This window comes from Oncorhynchus masou, chromosome 5 (assembly GCF_036934945.1).
Source record: "Oncorhynchus masou masou isolate Uvic2021 chromosome 5, UVic_Omas_1.1, whole genome shotgun sequence".
Taxonomy (NCBI): Eukaryota; Metazoa; Chordata; class Actinopteri; order Salmoniformes; family Salmonidae; genus Oncorhynchus; species Oncorhynchus masou.
In genome coordinates, this window is record NC_088216.1 from 86709771 (window position 1) to 86727314 (window position 17544).

Genomic DNA, 17544 nt, shown 5'->3' on the forward strand with positions numbered 1-17544 from the left:
TGTCTCCTTCATGACTCAATATATAACCCTTAAAGTTGCCTTTTAAAAGAGCGACACCTGCTGACCGATTTAGTACCAAATATCATTCTCCCATTGACACCTCCAAAACTTTGGAACAGGCGTGAGTTTTCTTTAATGAAATAAAAGTCAACGCTTAGACAGCCGAGGATTTTGGATGTGAAAATTACGAAGGTATCAACACCTCCAAATGGTACCACCTCACAACACCAACTATGGAAGAGATACAACCAAGATTTACGCAGTCTAAACTACCAACGATCACAGCAAATGCCTTTATTTCATCAACACTGTCAAGAACATTTTGAAATGTCATCGTGTTTTCCCGAGCCACTATAATGTAATTATGATGACATCTTCATCAGTGTCAATTGAGAACGCATTGAGTAGAACGCAGCAATAATTAATAAAGAGAATCTTCATGACGACATTGTGACACAACGTGCAAAACCCATGAATAGCAGTATTTGTCCCTATTGAAAGCCAACAAATGACTGATCAATTTTCACCCTGGGATTGTTTATTTTGCTCTGTGTGTTTCTCCAGTGCTGGGAATACGGGGTACCGTTATGCAGAGAGCTGGCTTTCCAGTATGAGACATTATACGACTACCAAAGCCTCAGCTGGATTAGGGTGAGTAGATGTTGTAGTCGCTGCAGATTGTGGGGTTTTAGGCTGGGTTTCTGTATAAGCACAAAAGGGTTTTATAAATATATTTGATTGATTGATTGATTGATTAGGGTGAGTAGATGTTGTAGTCGCTGCAGATTGTGGGGTTTTAGGCTGGGTTTCTGTATAAGCACAAAAGGGTTTTATAAATATATTTGATCGATTGATTGATTGATTGATTGATTGATTGATTGATTAGGGTGAGTAGATGTTGTAGTCGCTGCAGATTGTGGGGTTTTAGGCTAGATTTCTGTATAAGCACTTTGTGACATCTGCTGATGTAAAAAAAAGGGTCTTTATAGATATATTTGATTGATTGATTGATTGATTGATTGATTGAGAAAGGTTAAGGTCGCAACCTAACTTGAGTTACCAAGCTATACACCGTTGATGTGAATGGGAGAATTGCGCAACATGTTTATTTTGTAGAACATAATAACGATTGTGTTTGGTCAGAAAATGGAAGCTGCTTACTATGACAGCATCATGGAGCAGCAACGTCTAGAGCCAGAGTTCTTCAGGGTGGGCTTCTACGGACGCAAGTTCCCCTTCTTCCTAAGAGTGAGTCAATCCAACTGTATGGGGCACATCTCAAATAACATCCTATTCCCTACCCTAGATAGTGCACTATTTCGGACCAGAGATACATAAGGAATAAGGTGTCATTTGAGACACAGTCAATGTCCTTATACTTTTGAATATTCTGGTTCTTACTTGCTCCATGTTGTGCCACTAGAACAAGGAGTTTGTCTGCCGCGGTCATGACTACGAACGGCTTGAAGCCTTCCAGCAAAGGATGCTGGGAGAATTCCCACAAGCCATTGCCATGCAGCACCCTAATCAACCAGACGAGGCCATCTTACAGTGTGATGCCCAGTGTATCCTTCTGAAACAAAGTGAGAATGGGAACTGTACTGTGTGTGTGTTTTTATTTTTTTTATTTTTTTTAACCTTTATTTAACTAGGCAAGTCAGTTAAGAACAAATTCTTATTTTCAATGACGGGTTAACTGCCTGTTCAGGGGCAGAACGACAGATTTGTACCTTGTCAGCTCGGGGATATGAACTTGCAACCTTCCGGTTACTAGTCCAACGCTCTCACCACTAGGCTACCCTGCCGCGCGTGCGTGCGTGTGTGTGTGCCCCCCTTTTTTTGTCCTCAGAACAGCCTCAATTCATCGGGGCAGGAACTATACAAGGTGTCGAAAGCGTTCCCCAGGGATGCTGGCCCAAGTTGACTCCAATGATTCCCACAGTTGTGTCAAGTTGGCTGAATGTCCTTTGGGTAGTAGTGGACCAGACTTGATACACGCGGGAAACTTTTGTGAAGCGTGAAAAACCCAGCGGCGTTGCAGTTCTTGACACAAACCGGTGTGCCTGGTGCCTACTATTAGGAACACCTTCTTAATATTAAGTACCACACCCCGTTTAAAGGCATTTGTCTTGTCCATTCACACTCTGAATGGCACACATACACAATCCATGTCTCAATTGTCTCAAGAATTAAAAATCCTTCTTTAACCTGTCTCCTCTCCTTCATCTACACTGATTGAAGTGGATTTAACAAGTGACATCAATAAGGTATCATAGCTTTCACCAGGATTCACCTGGAGTCTATGTCTGACCAGGTTTTCTTAATGTGTTGTACACTTGGTGTATATGTATGTGTGTGTGTGGATGAGTGATTGCATCATACTTGCTCACATGTATGTGTATTCCAAAGGGAAAACACACTCCCACCCAGGCATCTTTTCCTTGACGCGGTACCTCTCAGACCTGCAGGTCTATGCGGTGACACCGGTTCCGGAGAATGTCAAAATTCTCCAAATGGACCGCGTTCCAGACCGCATCAAGAGCTTCTACCGTGTTAACAACGTGCGCCGCTTTCGCTACGACCGGCCCTTCCACAAAGGATCCAAAGATCGAGAGAACGAGTTCAAGAGCTTGTGGATCGAGAGGACTACGCTGATCCTCACACATCCTCTTCCTGGTATCTCCCGCTGGTTTGAGGTGGAGAAGAGAGAGCTGGTGAGTGTCTTCACTGACATTTTCAACCTCTCCCTGACCGAATCTGTAGTACCTACATGTTTCAAGCAGACCACCATAGTCTCTGTGCCCAAGCATGCGAAGGTAACCTGCCTAAATGACTACCGCACCGTAGCGCTCACGTCAGTAGCCATGAAGTTTTTGAAAGGCTGGTCATGGCTCACATCAACACAATCATCCTGGAAAACCTAGACCCTCTCCAATTGGCATACCGTCCCAATAGATCCACAGATGACGCAATCTCAATCACACTCCACACTGCCCTTTCCCACCTGGACAAAAGGAACACCTTTGTGAGAATGCTGTTCATTGACTACAGCTCAGTGTTCAACACCAGAGTGCCATCAAAGCTCATCACTAAGGACCCTGGGACACCATGAGACGGTCTACAGGGAGGAGGTCAGAGACATGTGGTGCCAAGACAACAACCTCTCCCTCAATGTGAGGAGATGATCGTGGACTACAGGAAAAGGAGACTCCAGTCATCGAAGTCGTGGACTGTTCTCTCTGCTGCCGCATGGCAAGCAGTACCGAAGTCTAGGACCAAATGGGCTCCTTAAAAGCTTCTACCCCCAAGTCATGAGACTGCTGAAGAATTAATCAAATGGCCACCAGGACTATTTACATTGACCCCCCTTTGTTTTTACACTGCTGCTACTCACTGTTTATTATCCATGAATAGTAACTTTACCCCCACCTACATGTACAAATGACCTCGACTAACCTGTATCCCCACATACTGACTCGGTATATAGCCTCGGTATTGTTATTGTCATTTTGTGTTACTTTTGATTTTATTTTTATTACTTTAGTTCATTTTGTAAATATTTTATTAACTTGAACTTGTGCTGTATTTTTGTTTAAGGGCTTGTAAGGATTTCTGTTGTATTCGGCGCATGTTACAAATAAAATGTGATAAGTTACTTGCATTGTGTTGTCCAGGTGGAAGTCAGTCCTCTGGAGAATGCCATCTACGTGGTGGAGAACAAGAACCATGAGCTGCGGACCCTGATCAGCCAGTACCAACACAAGCAGCTCCATGGCAACATCAACCTGCTCTCCATGTGTCTCAATGGGGTCATTGACGCTGCCGTCAACGGGGGCATCGCCAGATACCAGGAGGTAATGATACCATCGCCAGATACCGGGAGGCAGGTGCCACCATAGAACCAGGGGAGAGTCCTCATAAGAGTGAATTTCATAAAAAATAGTCAAATATTTAAAAATGTTACCTTTTTAGATAAAACTACTAAATACTAAATATATTCACGTCACCAAATAATTTATTAGAACACATTTTTTACTTTGGGGGGTATTTTCTTTGATCTACCGTCCCCTTACATCCCGTATGTCTGTCTGTCTGGTCTCTCCCTCAACCAGGCCTTCTTTGATAAGGAGTACATCAGCAGCCACCCAGAAGACACAGAGAAGATCACTGCCCTCAAAGACCTCATGCAGGAACAGGTACAGTCTTGATCTGTCTGTATCTTAATGTTGATATCAAATTAAAACGTGGCAATAAACTGAACTCACTGAAGCTGTTGCTGTCTGCTGTTGTAGGTTTACATCCTGGGGGCGGGGCTTGCGGTCCATGACAAGCTGGTGCACCCTGAAATGCGTCCCCTGCACAAGAAGCTGATAGATCAGTTCCAGATGATGAGGAGCAGTCTCTATGTGAGTGACTCTTTCAGCAGTCTCTATGTGAATGGCTTTTTTTTCAGCAGTCTCTCAAGATGTGTCCTTTGAGCCTTATCCATTTCTGTCTGGTGAAGTTGTTTCTAGAAGTATCTTCAGTCAGATATTCAATCATACACATTCTCCAGAGAGCGTTTTCCACAATACTTGCCGGATGGAGGGATGCTGGAAAGTGGTTTAAGGAACCGGCAGTCCCATGCTGTGACCCGGCTATTGCTGACGGCACAACAGGCTCAGAAATCATTCAGCACAGGTAGCCGGACTGACACTTTCTACATCTAGAAGAGAGTCAACTTCACTTTCTACATCTAGACTAGGATCAACTCCACTTTCTACATCTAGACTAGTGTCAACTCCACTTTCTACATCTAGACTAGGGTCAACTCCACTTTCTACATCTAGACTAGGGTCAACTCCACTTTCTACATCTAGACTAGGGTCAACTCCACGTTCTACATCTAGACTAGGGTCAACTCCACTTTCTACATCTAGACTAGGGTCAACTCCACTTTCTACATCTAGACTAGGGTCAACTCCACTTTCTACATCTAGACTAGGGTCAACTCCACTTTCTACATCTAGACTAGGGTCAACTCCACTTTCTACATCTCGACTCGGGTCAATTCCACGTTTTACATCTAGACTAGGGACAACTCCACTTTCTACATCTAGACTAGGGTCAACTCCACTTTCTACATCTCGACTCGGGTCAATTCCACGTTCTACATCTAGACTAGGGTCAACTCCACTTTCTACATCTAGACTAGGGTCAACTCCACGTTCTACATCCAGACTAGGGTCAACTCCACTTTCTACATCTAGACTAGGGTCAACTCCAATTTCTACATTTAGACTAGGGTCAACTCCACTTTCTACATCTTGACTAGGGTCAATTCCACGTTCTACATCCAGACTAGGGTCAACTCCACTTTCTACATCTAGACTAGGGTCAACTCCACTTTCTACATCTAGACTAGGGTCAATGCCACGTTCTACATCCAGACTAGGGTCAACTCCACTTTCTACATCTAGACTAGGGTCAATTCCACGTTCTACATCCAGACTAGGGTCAACTCCACTTTCTACATCTAGACTAGGGTCAACTCCACTTTCTACATATAGACTAGGGTCAATTCCACGTTCTACATCCAGACTACGGTCAACTCCACTTTCTACTTCTAGACTAGGGTCAATTCCACGTTCTACATCCAGACTAGGGTCAACTCCACTTTCTACATCTAGACTAGGGTCAACTCCACTTTCTACATATAGACTAGGGTCAATTCCACGTTCTACATCCAGACTACGGTCAACGCCACTTTCTACATCTAGACAAGTTCCACAGACATGTGACTAACAGAAATTGAATATTGTGTCCAAGAACAAAGGGGAGGTTAAAGTCAATAGTAACAGTCAGTATCTGGTGTGGCCACCAGCTGCAGTGCATCTCCTCCTTATGGACTGCACCAGATTTGCCAGTTCTTGAGATGTTACCCCGCTCTTCCACTAAGACACCTGCAAGTTCCCAGACATTCCCAGACATTTTGGGGGGGAATGTCCCTAGTCCTCACCCTCCGATCCAACAGGTCCCAGACGTGCTCAATGGTATTGAGATCCGGGCTATTCGCTGACCATGGCAGAACACTGACATTCCTGTCTTGCAGGAAATCACGCACAGAACGAGCAGTATGGCTGATGGCATTGTTATGCTGGAGGGTCATGTCAGGATGAGCCTGCAGGAAGGGTACCACATGAGGGAGGAGGATGTCTTCCCTGTAATGCACAGCGTTGAGATTGCCTGCAATGGCAACAAGCTCAGTCCGATGATGCTGTGACACATCGTCGCAGACCATGACGGACCCTCCACCTCCAAATCAATCCCGTTCCAGAGTTCAGGCCTCGGTGAAACGCTCATTGCTTCGACGATAAAAGCGAATCCGACCATCCCCCCTGGTGAGACAAAACCGCGACTCGTTAGTGAAGTCCTGTCTCATCAGCCAGTCCTGTCTGGTCCAACGATGGTGGGTTTGTGCCCATAGGCGACGTTGTTGCTGGTGATGTCTTACAACAGGCCTACAAGCCCTCAGTCCAGCCTCTCTCAGCCTATTGGGGACAGTCTAAGCACTGATGGAGGGATTGTGAGTTCCTGGTGTAACTCGGGTAGTTGTTGTTGCCATCCTGTACCTGTCCCGCAGGTGTGATGTTCAGATGTACCGATCCTGTGCAGGTGTTGTTACACGTGGTCTGCCACTATGAGGACGATCAGCTGTCCGTTCTGTCTCCCTTTAGCGTTGTCTTAGGCGTCTCACATTACAGACATTGTAATTCATTGACCTGGCCACATCTGCGGTCCTCATGCCTCCTTGCAGCATGCCTAAGACACGTTCACGCAGATGAGCAGGGACCCTGGAAATCTTTATTTTGGTGTTTTTCAGAGTCAGTTGAAAGGCCTCTTTAGTGTCCTAAGTTTTCATAACTGTGACCTTAATTTCCTACCGTCTGTAAGCTGTTAGTGTCTTAACGACCATTCCACAGGTGCATGTTCATTAATTGTTTATGGGTCATTGAACAAGCATAGGAAACCGTGTTTAAACCCTTTACAATGAAGATCTGTGTTATTTGGATTTTTATGAATTATCTTTGCAAGACAGGGTCCTGAAAAAGGGACGTTTATTTAGTGCTTTCTCTCTCTACAGGGTCTGCCGGGACTGGACAAGCTGAGTCCTGCCTGTTCTAGTGTCAGCACCACAAGAGGCATCCTGGCTACGCACAGCCCCATGAGCCCCGACAGCTTCAAACTCATTCACAGGCACAGGTGAGGCATACACACAGAGATATGGTCACACACAGAGAGATATGATCACACACACACACAGAGATATGGTCACACACACACACATAGATATGGTCACACACACACACACACAGAGATATGGTCACACACAGAGATATGGTCACACACACACACAGAGATATGGTCACACACAGAGATATGGTCACACACACACAGAGATATGGTCACACACACACAGAGATATGGTCACACACACAGAGATATGGTCACACACACACAGAGATATGGTCACACACACACAGATATGGTCACACACACAGAGATATGGTCACACACACACAGAGATATGGTCACACACACAGAGATATGGTCACACACACACAGATATGATCACACACACACACAGATATGCACACACACACACACACACACACAGATATGCACACACACACACACAGATATGGTCACACACACACAGAGAGATATGGTCACACACACACAGAGAGATATGGTCACACACACACAGATATGATCACATACACACACAGATATGCACACACACACACAGATATGCACACACACACACAGAGATATGGTCACACACACACAGAGATATGGTCACACACACACAGAGATATGGTCACACACACACAGATATGGTCACACACACACAGAGATATGGTCACACACAGAGATATGGTCACACACACAGAGATATGGTCACACACACAGAGATATGGTCACACACACACAGAGATATGGTCACACACAGAGATATGGTCACACACACAGAGATATGGTCACACACACAGATATATGGTCACACACACGCAGAGATATGGTCACACACAGAGATATGGTCACACACACAGAGATATGGTCACACACACACAGAGATATGGTCACACACACAGAGATATGGTCACACACAGAGATATGGTCACACACACAGAGATATGGTCACACACACAGAGATATGGTCACACACAGAGATATGGTCACACACACAGAGATATGGTCACACACAGAGATATGGTCACACACACAGAGATATGGTCACACACACAGAGATATGGTCACACACACAGAGATATGGTCACACACACAGAGATATGGTCACACACACAGAGATATGGTCACACACACACAGAGATATGGTCACACACAGAGATATGGTCACACACACAGAGATATGGTCACACACAGAGATATGGTCACACACACAGAGATATGGTCACACACAGAGATATGGTCACACACAGAGATATGGTCACACACAGAGATATGGTCACACACAGAGATATGGTCACACACACAGAGATATGGTCACACACAGAGATATGGTCACACACAGAGATATGGTCACACACAGAGATATGGTCACACACACACAGATATATGGTCACACACACGCAGGCATGCACAGGTGATTTCAGTGCTTTCACGAGTCACGGCACAAATCTTCCTTCCATCCCTTCCACCCCTCCCGATACTTCCCTCCCTCCAACCTTTCCTCCCCCCCTCTTCACCCCTTACTCCCCCCCTCCACAACCCTCCCTCTCCATTCTTCCTCCCTCTCCCCTCCCCTCCCCCCTCTCTCTCTCTCTCTCTCTCTCTCTCCCTCCCCCAGTCCACTGAATCTGCTGGGGTCTATCCGCCAGTCGTCCTCCTCACTGTCCTCTCACACCTCCAGCGAAACGGGTAACCTGGTGATCCTGACGGACAGCGTGGTGATGGAACACCCCGAGGACATCTACCGTATGCAGGTCTGTCTCTACGCCAGGGCAGTGCCTGCTCTACCCGCTGTACCCACCTCACTGTACCGTATCCAATGTACCCACCTCACTGTACCGTACCCGCTGTACCCACCTCACTGTACCGTATCCACTGTACCCACCTCACTGGACCTTACCCGCTGTACACACCTCACTGTACCGTATCCACTGTACCCACCTCACTGTACAGTACCCGCTGTACACACCTCACTGTACCGTATCCACTGTACCCACCTCACTGTACTGTAGCCACCTCACTGTACTGTACCCGCTGTACACACCTCACTGTACTGTACCCGCTGTACCCACCTCACTGTACTGTACCCACCTCACTGTACTGTACCCGCTGTACGCACCTCACTGTACCCAACTCACTGTACTTTACCCACCTCACTGTACTGTGCCCGCTGTACCCACCCCACTGTAGCCACCTCAACGTAGCCAACACACTGTACTGTACCCACTGTACCCACCTCACTGCACTGTAGCCACCTCACTGTACTGTACCCACTGTACCCAGCTAACTGTACTCTAGCCACCTCACTGTACTGTACCCACTGTACCCACCTCACTGCACTGTAGCCACCTCACTGTACTGTACCCACTGTACCCACCTAACTGTACTCTAGCCACCTCACTGTACCGTACCGACTGTACCCACCTCACTGTACTGTAGCCGCTGTACCCACCTAACTGTACCGTATCCACTTTACCCACCTAACTGTACTGTACCCACTGTACCCACCTAACTGTACTGTACCCACTGTACCCACCTCACTGTACTGTAGCCACTGTACCCACCTCACTGTACTGTATCCACTGTACCCACCTCACTGTATCCACCTCACTGTACTGTACCCGCTGTACCCACCTCACTGTACTGTACCTGCTGTACCCACCTCACTGTACTGTAGCCACCTCACTGTACTGTACCCACCTCACTGTACTGTACCCACCTCACTGCACTGTACCCACCTTACTGTACTGTACCCGCTGTACTCACCTCACTGTACTGTACCCACCTCACTGTACTGTACCCGCTGTACGCACCTCACTGTACCCAACTCACTGTACTGTACCCACCTCACTGTACTGTACCCGCTGTACCCACCCCACTGTAGCCACGTCAACGTAGCCAACACACTGTACTGTACCCACTGTACCCACCTCACTGTACTGTACCCACCTCACTGCACTGTAGCCACCTCACTGTACTGTACCCACTGTAGCCACCTCACTGTACTCTAGCCACCTCACTGTACTGTACCCACTGTACCCACCTCACTGTAATGTACCCACCCACTGCACTGTAGCCACCTCACTGTACTGTCCCCACTGTACCCACCTAACTGTACTCTAGCCACCTCTCTGTACCGTACCCACTGCACCCACCTCACTGTACTGTAGCCATCTCACTGTACCGTACCCACTGTACCCACCTCACTGTACTGTAGCCGCTGTACCCACCTAACTGTACCGTATCCACTGTACCCACCTCACTGTACCGTACCCACTGTACCCACCTCGCTGTACTGTAGCCACCTCACTGTACTGTACCCACTGTACCCACCTCACTGTACTGTAGCATCTTCACTGTACCGTACCGACAGTACCCACTTAACTGTACTGTACCCACTGTACTGTAGCCACCTCACTGTACTGTACCCACTGTACCCACCTAACTGTACTGTAGCCACCTCACTGTACCGTACCCACTGTACCCACCCTACTGTACCCATCTCACTGTACCGTAACCACTGTACCCACCTAACTGTACTGTACCCACTGTACCCACCTAACTGTACTGTAGCCACGTCACTGTACTGTACCCACTGTACCCACCTCACTGTACTGTACCCACCTAACTGTACTGTACCCACTGTACCCACCTAGCTGTACTGTAGCCACCTCACTGTACTGTACCCAACAGTACCCACTTCACTGTACTGTAGCCACCTCACTGTACCGTACCCACTTAACTGTACTGTACCCACTGTACTGTAGCCACGTCACTGTACCGTACCCACTGTACCCACCAAACTGTACTGTATCCACCTCACTGTACCGTACCCACCTCATTGTACTGTACCTGCTGTACCCACCTCACTGTACTGTACCCACCTCACTATACCCACCTCACTGTACTGTACCTGCTGTACCCACCTCACTGTACTGTACCCACCTCACTGTACCCACCTCACTGTACTGTACCTGCTGTACCCACCCCACTGTAGCCACCTCACCGTAGCCAACACACTGTACTGTACCCACTGTACCCACCTCACTGTACTGTACCCACCTCACCTCACTGCACTGTAACCACCTCACTGTACTGTACCCACTGTACCCACCTAACTGTACTGTAGCCACCTCACTGTACCGTACCCACTGTACCCACCTCACTGTACTGTAGCCACCTCACTGTACTGTACCCACTGTACCCACCTCACTGTACCGTACCCACTGTACCCACCTCACTGTACTGTAGCCACCTCACTGTACCGTACCCACTGTACCCACCTCACTGTACTGTACCCACATCACTGTACTGTACCCACCTCACTGTACCCACCTCACTGTACTGTACCCACCTCACTGTACTGTACCCACTGTACCCACCTCACTGTACCCACCTCACTGTACTGTACCCACCTCACTGTACCTGTAAGCTCCTTCGCATGATGGATAAGAAAGTTATTTTATAATTTTTATTCCCACAGAAGACTCTGCCCAATGAAATACAGTTAACTATCCGAAAAGTAAGGACCAGATGCTAAATTAGATCTGCATGGGGAACACAGAAAGTGTATGGTCCTAAATGACTACAGGTGAAGCTGATAAAGTTGCTGACTGCTAAAACCACAATGACTCTGCGTTGGTTGGATGAGGTCCTTTACTTCTACTTAACAGTGAAGAGATTATTTCTGGAATGAAGTAAATCATTTGTTTTCTGGCCCATTTACTGTAAATAATCTGGTTTCTGGCTCATTTACTGTAAATAATCTGGTTCATGGCTCATTTACTGTAAATAATCTGGTTCATGGCCCATTTACTGTAAATAATCTGGTTTCTGGCTCATTTACTGTAAATAATCTGGTTCATGGCTCATTTACTGTAAATAATCTGGTTCATGGCTCATTTACTGTAAATAATCTGGTTCATGGCTCATTTACTGTAAATAATCTGGTTTCTGGGTCATTTACTGTAAATAATCTGGTTCATGGCTCATTTACTGTAAATAATCTGGTTCATGGCTCATTTACTGTAAATAATCTGGTTCATGGCTCATTTACTGTAAATAATCTGGTTTCTGGGTAATTTACTGTAAATAATCTGGTTCATGGCTCATTTACTGTAAATAATCTGGTTTCTGGGTCATTTACTGTAAATAATCTGGTTCATGGCTCATTTACTGTAAATAATCTGGTTTCTGACTCATTTACTATAAGTATATTTTCTCTTTCTTGTCTCAGCCCAGTCCCTCGTCCTCCAGTCTAAGCTCCACCCACTCAGCCCCCTCCCAGATGATGAACTCTGCACCCAACAGTATCAGAGGTAGGTTGTCTACTGTAGTCAGATCTTACTAGCAATGGGATCAAACCCCTACTTTGTGTGGCTCGTTCCGATGCTCTGATCTCTGTCTAGTTGTGATGCTCTGATCTCTGTCTAGTTCCGATGCTCTGTTCTCTGTCTAGTTGTGATGTTCTGTTCCTCTCTGTCTCCTCTCAGTATCTCTGTCTCCTCTCAGTATCTCTGTCCCCTCTCAGTATCTCTGTCTCCTCTCAGTATCTCTGTCTAGTTGTGATGCTGTGCTCCTCTCTGTCTCCTCTCAGTATCTCTGTCTCCTCTCAGTATCTCTGTCTCCTCTCAGTTATCTCTGTCTCCTCTCAGTATCTCTGATTAGTTGTGATGCTGTGTTCCTCTCTGTGTCCTCTCAGTATCTCTGTCTCCTCTCAGTATCTCTCTCCTCTCAGTATCTCTGTCTCCTCTCAGTATCTCTGTCTAGTTGTGATGTTCTGTTCCACTCTGTCTCCTCTCAGTATCTCTGTCTCCTCTCAGTATCTCTGTCTCCTCTCAGTATCTCTGTCTCCTCTCAGTATCTCTGTCTCCTCTCAGTATCTCTCTCCTCTCAGTATCTCTGTCTCCTCTCAGTATCTCTGTCTAGTTGTGATGTTCTGTTCCACTCTGTCTCCTCTCAGTATCTCTGTCTCCTCTCAGTATCTCTGTCTCCTCTCAGTATCTCTGTCTCCTCTCAGTATCTCTGTCTCCTCTCAGTATCTCTGTCTCCTCTCAGTATCTCTCTCCTCTCAGTATCTCTGTCTCCTCTCAGTATCTCTGTCTAGTTGTGATGTTCTGTTCCACTCTGTCTCCTCTCAGTATCTCTGTCTCCTCTCTCAGTATCTCCTCTCAGTATCTCTGTCTCTCTCAGTATCTGTCTCCTCTCAGTATCTCTGTCTCCTCTCAGTATCTCTGTCTCCTCTCAGTATCTCTCTCCTCTCAGTATCTCTGTCTCCTCTCAGTATCTCTGTCTAGTTGTGATGTTCTGTTCTTCTCTGTCTCCTCTCAGTATCTCTGTCTCCTCTCAGTATCTCTGTCTAGTTGTAATGTTCTGTTCCTCTCTGTCTCCTCTCAGTATCTCTGTCTAGTTGTGATGTTCTGTTCCTCTCTGTCTCCTCTCAGTATCTCTGTCTCCTCTCAGTATCTCTGTCTAGTTGTAATGTTCTGTTCCTCTCTGTCTCCTCTCAGTATCTCTGTCTAGTTGTAATGTTCTGTTCTTCTCTGTCTCCTCTCAGTATCTCTGTCTCCTCTCAGTATCTCTGTCTAGTTGTAATGTTCTGTTCTTCTCTGTCTCCTCTCAGTATCTCTGTCTAGTTGTAATGTTCTGTTCTTCTCTGTCTCCTCTCAGTATCTCTGTCTAATTTTGATGCTCTGTTCCTCTCTGTGTCCTCTGCCCTCTGTGGTAGGCTCCCCGTCGCTGCCAGAAAAATACAGACACAACCGTGAAATGTTGATGCTGCTGCCTCTGCACCGTGAGAGACCCAGCTCCGCTATGTACCCCAACATCACTGAGAACGGACAGGTACAGCTACTGTTGGCTTGGCCCACGCTTCTCTGCTTCGCTTCAATCTCTATCTTCTCTGGGCCCTTCTCCACAAAGAATATCAGAGTATTAGTGCTGATCTAGGATCAGTTTCCCCCTTTTCCCCTCTTTTAGATCATAATCAGTATGATTATATGGGCAGATCCTAGGTCAGTACTCCTTGTACTCTGCTTCAATCACTATCTCTTTAGATCTTCTTATTGGAATGTAATTAAGTACCTTCTGGTACTGCCAGAGTAGGATTACCCTCACCTCTGGGTCTGGTACCTCTCCTTATGTTCTTCCTGTTCCTGCTTGCTTTTTTTAGGCCAGGTAATTGTAAAAAAAGAAAGAAAAAACAACTCTTTGTGACAACTGCTGATGTAAAAAAAAACAAAAAAAATGGTCTTTATAAATACCTTTTGATTTGGTTCATTGATTGGTTTATGTGTCTTTTCTGTGTCTCCAGCCAACTAACTTCCAGCGAGCGTTGTTCCACCAGGTGATTGGTCCGTGCAAGCCCTGTAGCGACCCTAACCTGTCCGTAGCGGAGAAAGGTACTGTTGTCCTGCCTGTCCTCAGCTTATTGCCCTTCCGTCTGACCTTGAGTCTGTTGCGTTAGACATACAGAACTTGGCATATATATATATATAAAAGGGACATCGCTGCGTACTTCTGATGATAGTCTGTAAGTAGTTTTGTTGCTGCGTTGACTTAAAGTATAAATTCATGAGTGCAGACATTCTGTCAGTCTGTCTGTCTGTAATCCTTCATCACACACCTTCTGTCTCCTCTGTCTCTAATCCTTCATCACACACCTTCCATCTCCTCTGTCAGTCTGTCTGTCTATAATCCTTCATCACAGACCTTCCATTTCCTCTGTCAGTCTGTCTGTCTGTAATCCTTCATCACACACCTTCCATCTCCTCTGTCAGTCTGTCTGTCTGTAATCCTTCATCACACACCTTCCATCTCCTCTGTCAGTCTGTCTGTCTGTAATCCTTCATCACACACCTTCCATCTCCTCTGTCAGTCTGTCTGTCTGTAATCCTTCATCACACACCTTCCATCTCCTCTGTCAGTCTGTCTGTCTGTAATCCTTCATCACACACCTTCCATCTCCTCTGTCAGTCTGTCTGTAATCCTTCATCACAGACCTTCTGTCTCCTCTGTCTCTAATCCTTCATCACACACCTTCCATCTCCTCTGTCAGTCTGTCTGTAATCCTTCATCACACACCTTCCATCTCCTCTGTCAGTCTGTCTGTCTGTAATCCTTCATCACACACCTTCCATCTCTTCAGTCTGTCTGTCTGTAATCCTTCATCACAGACCTTCCATCTCCTCTGTCAGTAATCCTTCATCACAGACCTTCCATCTCCTCTGTCAGTCTGTCTGTAATCCTTCATCACAGACCTTCCATCTCCTCTGTCAGTAATCCTTCATCACACACCTTCCATCTCCTCTGTCAGTCTGTCTGTCTGTAATCCTTCATCACACACCTTCCATCTCCTCTGTCAGTCTGTCTGTCTATAATCCTTCATCACACACCTTCCGTCTCCTCTGTCTCTAATCCTTCATCACAGACCTTCCATCTCCTCTGTCAGTCTGTCTGTTCAGTCGTCTGCTTTATCTGTTGATTCAGTCAGTGGGTACAAGGCAGTTCACAGAACCTCCTAATACTTCAGACGGTTTAATCCACAGTATCTGCAGCCTATAGATATCAGCCCAGAACAGCCCAGTCAGCACCAACTCATTGCTATGTCTAAAGCCCTTTGTGAGACTCAGAGTTTATAGGAGGTGGTAACCTACTCTTATTCAGAGTTTATAGGAGGTGGTAACCAACTCTTGTTCAGAGATTATAGGAGGTGGTAACCTACTCTTATTCAGAGTTTATAGGAGGTGGTAACCAACTGTTGTTCAGAGATTATAGGAGGTGATAACCAACTCTTATTCAGAGTTTATAGGAGGTGGTAACCAACTCTTATTCAGAGTTTATAGGAGGTGGTAACCTACTGTTGAACAGAGTTTATAGGAGGTGGTAACCAACTCTTGAACAGAGTTTATAGGAGGTGGTAACCAACTCTTATTCAGAGTTTATAGGAGGTGGTAACCTACTGTTGAACAGAGTTTATAGGAGGTGATAACCAACTGTTGAACAGAGTTTATAGGAGGTGGTAACCTACTCGTTTTCAGAGTTTATAGGAGGTGGTAACCAACTCTTATTCAGAGTTTATAGGAGGTGATAACCAACTCTTATTCAGAGTTTATAGGAGGTGGTAACCAACTCTTATTCAGAGTTTATAGGAGGTGAGTTTATACCAACTCTTGAACAGAGTTTATAGGAACCAACTCTTATTCAGGTGATAACCTACTCTTATTCAGAGTTTATAGGAGGTGATAACCAACTCCTATTCAGAGTTTATAGGAGGTGATAACCTACAGAGTTTATAGGAGGTGGTAACTTATTCAGAGTTTATAGGAGGTGATAACCTACTCTTATTCAGAGTTTATAGGAGGTGATAACCTACTCTTATTCAGAGTTTATAGGAGGTGATAACCAACTCTTGAACAGAGTTTATAGGAGGTGATAACCAACTCTTATCCAGAGTTTATAGTAGGTGGTAACCAACTGTTTATAGTTCAGAGTATATAAGGTGAGGTGATAACCAACTCTTATTCAGAGTTTATAGGAGGTGGTAACCAACTCTTATTCAGAGTTTATAGGAGGTGATAACCTACTCTTATTCAGAGTTTATAGGAGGTGATAACCTTTATAGGAGGTGATAACTCTTATTCAGAGTTTATAGGAGGTGATAACCAACTCCTATTCAGAGTTTATAGGAGGTGATAACCCTACTCTTATTCAGAGTTTATAGGAGGTGATAAACCAACTCTTACTCTTATTCAGAGTTTATAGGAGGTGAACCAAACCAAGTTTATAGGAGGTGGTAACCAACTCCCAACTCTTATTCAGAGTTTATAGGAGGTGATAACCTACTCTTATTCAGAGTTTATAGGAGGTGTTAACCTACTCTTATTCAGAGTTTATAGGAGGTGATAACCAACTCCTATTCAGAGTTTATAGGAGGTGATAACCAACTCCTATTCAGAGTTTATAGGAGGTGATAACCAACTCCTATTCAGAGTTTATAGGAGGTGGTAACCAACTCTTATTCAGAGTTTATAGGAGGTGATAACCTACTCTTATTCAGAGTTTATAGGAGGTGATAACCAACTCCTATTCAGAGTTTATAGGAGGTGATAACCAACTCTTATTCAGAGTTTATAGGAGGTGATAACCTACTCTTATTCAGAGTTTATAGGAGGTGGTAACCTACTCTTGTTCAGAGTTTATAGGAGGTGGTAACCTACTCTTGTTCAGAGTTTATAGAAGGTGAACCTAACAGAGTTTATAGGAGGTGGTAACCAACTCTACTCTTATTCAGAGTTTATAGGAGGTGATAAC

The 17544-nt window shown here is 45.5% G+C and overlaps 2 protein-coding genes across 2 annotated transcripts in view; both read left to right on the plus strand.

Annotated features, from left to right (window-relative positions):
- Positions 1–17544, plus strand: part of LOC135530244 (dedicator of cytokinesis protein 3-like) — a 277860-nt gene that overhangs the window by 214113 nt on the left and 46203 nt on the right. The window contains 12 exon segments of the mRNA XM_064958601.1: positions 565–651; positions 1144–1248; positions 1424–1565; positions 2461–2714; positions 3675–3854; positions 4113–4196; positions 4293–4406; positions 7124–7242; positions 8852–8987; positions 12470–12551; positions 13961–14076; positions 14546–14633. Of these exon segments, the coding sequence (XP_064814673.1) occupies positions 565–651; positions 1144–1248; positions 1424–1565; positions 2461–2714; positions 3675–3854; positions 4113–4196; positions 4293–4406; positions 7124–7242; positions 8852–8987; positions 12470–12551; positions 13961–14076; positions 14546–14633 (1507 nt within the window).
- The window catches only part of LOC135525586 (dedicator of cytokinesis protein 3-like), a 24576-nt gene continuing 21786 nt past the window's right edge, over positions 14755–17544 (plus strand). The window contains exon 1 of the mRNA XM_064953298.1: positions 14755–14764. Coding sequence (XP_064809370.1) covers positions 14755–14764 — 10 coding nt within the window. The remainder of the gene's footprint in view (positions 14765–17544) is intronic.